The following is a 4,580-nucleotide window of genomic DNA, read 5'->3' as shown; positions in this document are numbered from 1 at the left end:
TTGGTTGCAACACGAATTGCATCATGTTCTCCAAACATGGATCGAAACTCCGCCAAAAAAGCCTCCAGATTATCCAATATTGGATCTCGTCGTTCAAGAAAAGATGAAAACCATGACAATGCTGAACCTGAAAGAAGTGTACCAATGAATCTAACTTGTGACCCTGGAGTTGGATAGCTTTGGGGTTGAAGTTCAATCACTAGTTGGACCTGATTGATGAATCCTCGAAACTTGAATCTGGTACCATCAAACTTCTCGGGCAAGGCAACTCTCGGTTCTCTAACACTCGAAGGGTGTTCCATTCTGGGAGAAGGGACATGGTTTGGTGCAGATGTTGAAGCAGCCCCAATCATCTCTATATCTTCACTTCCTACCATTCTTGTTGCTCCTTGTGGTGGTAAATTGAGTTGATGCATCGCAAGCATTAACTCCCTCAATTGTTCTTGCATCTGTGCCATTGCACTCTTCATTTCAACAAGCTCTGCCATAGTAGCACTTAGAAAAGAGAAGATGTCTAATAACGCTCAAAACAAATAGAAGAGAGGAATTGATAACAAAGAAAATACTAAGAACAATATCAGTTTAAAAGAGGGTAATCCGCAACTTCTAATGCGCTTATGTCTTATCAAGAAAAAGGGGTAATCCACTCTTAATCAAGAAAAGACAAAGCTCTGATATTGTAAGTGTACTCTTGTCAATCTGTCAAGGACAAGAACTCGATGAAAGCTAAAGAGTAAGTGAGACTTTTCTCAAAAAGAAATAGGGCAAAATAGAAATATGTATATTAAGAAAGAAACTGGAATGGCTATTGCCAAAATACAAGAAAACTAGAGACCCTTGAAACTAGACTAGAAGCAAGAAAGGAGTTGACAAGAGTGAAGAGGGCTTCACTCTTGCCTCTATATATACTATCTAACTAGAAGCCACGTGGCGATGTTCTATAAGACCTCCAATATATGTTGACTTTCTAGGCCACATGCCTTTGCTTGCAAGGCAAGTTTTCTATGGATGGACCACGTAGTTAGCTTGTTCTTTAAGCTTCCAACATGTGTGGCACATGGCTAACTTGTTGACCAAGTTTCTAACCTAAAAGTCAACTATAGACTCCTATAAAGTCAAAGCAGCGTCTATGAAGCTTCTAAGAAGCTTGTCTAGAAGATATTACACAATTAACCTACTTTTATCTACTTTTACATACTTTTATCTATTCATATAGGTAATTATATGTATGTCCGTGACATTAGGTTTTATGCTCTTCATAGATCTATTTTTGTAAATATTTTCTTCATTGGATTGATCATGAAGTCTTGAAATTAAAGGTAGAAGATACCTATTTTTGATGGTGATCTTATTGAATCTTCAATAGTCCACATACATCCATAGATATCCATCTTTTTTCTTCACAAATAAATATCCGTCTTTTTTCTTCACAATTATAGAAGCTTTAGTTGGAGATTTAAAATGGCATATGAAGTTTTTAACCAAATACATACACAAATATTTATTCATATTAGTATTAATATATAAAAAATAAAATAAAAAACAAAATTCATACAACACTCAACTGCAAAAAAGAATACGTCTACTATTCAAACACTCTCAATGCAGCAAATCAAAACACACTATTAAACTCACATCACTACACATTTCATTTCACACACCCACCACGCTGCTAAGACACAACTCAATTCGACTCAACTCCGTTTCCCATTCACTGCATTGTCTTTCAAACATCCGCGCACCCTCACGCCGCACGATGGCCGTCCCCTCCGAGGCCCTGAAATCCAACCATTCATGAAGCAAAGCTGAAACCCCATTCACACGACGATCGCCGCACTGACACCACCACTGCATGCACATCCGCACTTCACACAAACCATGTTTCTCAAAATCATCATCTCCAATTACTCACACTCGTCGTCATCTCAACAATACACTGTACATCCTTCCATGGTCCTTCAAAACCGATCCTCCTCGCCTCCCACATACCTATCCCTGAGCTCTCTCTCTCTCATCCTAGCTCCAAACTGTACACTCAATTCCACAACTTCGGCACCGTATCATACACACGCAGCCACCCCACGGCGATGCAATTCACTGCCTTTGTTCTCTCCACGCCTACCGACATATGTGCATCCATTTAGTGGAACACGGGAGCTCCGCGGATCAGCTCCGTGACCACTAGCGACAGGAATCCTAGCATTGCTAGACGCCCGTTCCATCGCTCAGCTCGCGCCGTGAACGGCCCGAAGCTGCGAGCATCCGTCGACTCGCCGTTCATGATCGGCACCAGCGATGCGTACGTGAATAACTGCACCGCGCCCACGAAATACACAAGCCCGCTTGTGGTGGGGTTGAATAGCTGCTGTGCTACTGTCAGCCCCGTCGCCTTCTCCGCGAAGAACGCCCACACCATGCCCAACATCGCCAGTCGGCAGTTGATGGTCTCCGGGGCGGCCCCGTCGAACGCGAACACGCTGAAGAAGGACTTGTCGCTGGTCTCGGGCCGCCTCTCGATCTCCGGGCGGGGGGTGAACCCCACTGCCTGGTCGAACCCGGGAGTGGGCTTGGCGCCGAAGTAGGAACGCTGCTCGGACTCGTTGGTCTCCATGTTCTTCAGGATCTCGCCCTCCGTGATTTCCTTCTTCGTGCTCTCATCGATGGTCTCCCGCAGGCCCTTGCCCGCCTCGCATCGAACTCGCCCCGCCAGCGACGCGCCCAGTCTGGGTCGGGCCACCACACGGGAAGCAGCGCTGGACAGCTTCGTGGAGGATGGAGTCAGGGCCATGAGACCGCCGGCCATGGGAGCAGCAGCAGACATCTGAGACATCGTGGCGGCCATTGTCCTGTTCTACTGGCAAATACGAGATGTAATCAATCGGCTTCCGAAATCGCGCGAAGACTGAAGATAATGCGAGATACAGCAGAGGCAGGCCACTGAACTGCGAAGTATGAATGGTTGTCGATCTGATTAGTTCTCCACCTGCTGGAAGGTTGATGAATGTTGCGCTTCTGACAACTGGAGGCGGAGCGCCTGAGTTTATATGCAAGTGCCAGTGGGAGAATCTGAGGAAGCCCTGGTAGGGTTGCCGCAGATGATCATGCGGAGGGAGCGGCCAGTTGCAAGCTGCAGCGCGCGACAGGGCAGGATGGAGATGGGGGGGCGCAAGTAGATGGCATGTGGCGATGCATCGAAAACATCCGCAAAAGTGAGGGCGTTGGGCGAGGAATACATCCACGTCCGCGGATATGTGGAGTAAAGCGCATCTTGGCGAGTGCCTCTGGATGGTAGAGAGCCAGGGCAGACGCCAGGAGGAAGCACAGCATCGATGCCGACGTGGTGCATCAGACTGCACTCCCTCCACATTTCGGTCGTTTTGGAGGCACCACGGAGGCATTCTAGCACCGCCTGTTCCTCGCGTCTGGATTGGCCGCAAGAGTGTGCCTCCAACAGGCGCACATAGGCTGGCTGCGGAGCTCATGTGCTTTTGCTTTCCCCTCGAGTGACGAGATCTTTTGTCCCCTTCCGCATCGACGGGCTCACTGGGTTTATGGATTGCGTTTCAGGGCATGAAGCGTCGATTGAAGTTGCGATCGGTGGGTTCACGTCGGCCTGTGGACTCCGGAGTTAAGTTGGAATTGTGATAACTTGGAGAATTTGTTGTTTGTCTAGTTACAGCTGCACCCCTGTGTACTGTTTACCACACGTGTGACAAGGAAGCCTGAGGACAAGGACAGTGAAGGACTTCATCGGACAGTCTCAACTCGGAGGGTTTTGTTGGTGTTAACGATGGTCTGATCACCTCAATAGACATCGTTGTATGTATATTTTTAGGACTACATTTATACTATACGGCTGTTGTATATGTGTCCAAGTGTTGGAATAATAAAGTCATTATAGTTTGAGAAGAATGTAAGTATTGTTTTTATTATCCTATGAACATGGTATTAGAGCATAGTTTTGAAACTTAGTTGCATCTTATGTTGCTTATCCTTTCTATGCTTCTATGTATGCAAAAACTATGAAATGCAACCAAATTGTTAGCTAAACACTTATCCAATGTTAGATAGAGCAGTTGTTGTCCTTTCGTTCTTAGTTTTGTTTCATATATTAGTGAATAATTCTAAAAGCATGTGAAGGGATAACATTGTCTTGAAAGAAGTCAAGCTCACTAGTTTGATCTATTATAGTCCATGAAATGTTTGCCTAATAGCTATGATTATTGAGTGCAAAATTATACAAGCTTGGGTAGCTTCCTAAGGCTTAATCAACTAAAAGTACAATTTATTCTTGAAGAAAATAAAAGATAATATAAAACTAACAATCAAATATCAATTGTAGTTCAATGTACACACACTAAAGTGCTCTATTTTTGGAAAAGTGAATATCATTGCTAAAGTGGAGAATAAAGTTGATATCAATAATTGCATTCTCAATACTATCACAAAACTCAATCTCAAACATCAAATTTTTGGTATACATATCAAACCATTCAATGCTTTTATTATTGATGCCACGGCCATCCCAAGGATATGTGTCTTAAAGGACTTACAAACATTCTTATGCTCAAGGCAAAAGG

The 4,580-nt window shown here is 44.6% G+C and overlaps 1 protein-coding gene across 1 annotated transcript; it reads right to left on the bottom strand.

Moving 5' to 3' along the window:
* Positions 1 to 1,881: 1,881 nt before the first annotated feature.
* On the bottom strand, positions 1,882 to 3,903 carry LOC112293269 (early light-induced protein, chloroplastic). The gene has a single exon (XM_024542493.2). The coding sequence runs from the start codon at positions 2,840 to 2,842 to the stop codon at positions 2,141 to 2,143; it is 702 nt and encodes a 233-aa protein (XP_024398261.1). The 5' UTR covers positions 2,843 to 3,903; the 3' UTR covers positions 1,882 to 2,140.
* Positions 3,904 to 4,580: the final 677 nt, after the last annotated feature.

This window comes from Physcomitrium patens, chromosome 16 (assembly GCF_059467195.1).
Source record: "Physcomitrium patens ecotype Gransden chromosome 16, ASM5946719v1, whole genome shotgun sequence".
NCBI classification, from domain to species: Eukaryota; Viridiplantae; Streptophyta; class Bryopsida; order Funariales; family Funariaceae; genus Physcomitrium; species Physcomitrium patens.
Note: the sequence above shows the minus strand (reverse complement) of the source record. Positions and strands in the feature narration are given on the sequence as shown.

Bases quoted from the DNA above. Each gene is read 5' to 3' on its own strand.
- LOC112293269 (XM_024542493.2), bottom strand. From the start codon at position 2,842: ATGGCCGCCACGATGTCTCAGATGTCTGCTGCTGCTCCCATGGCCGGC.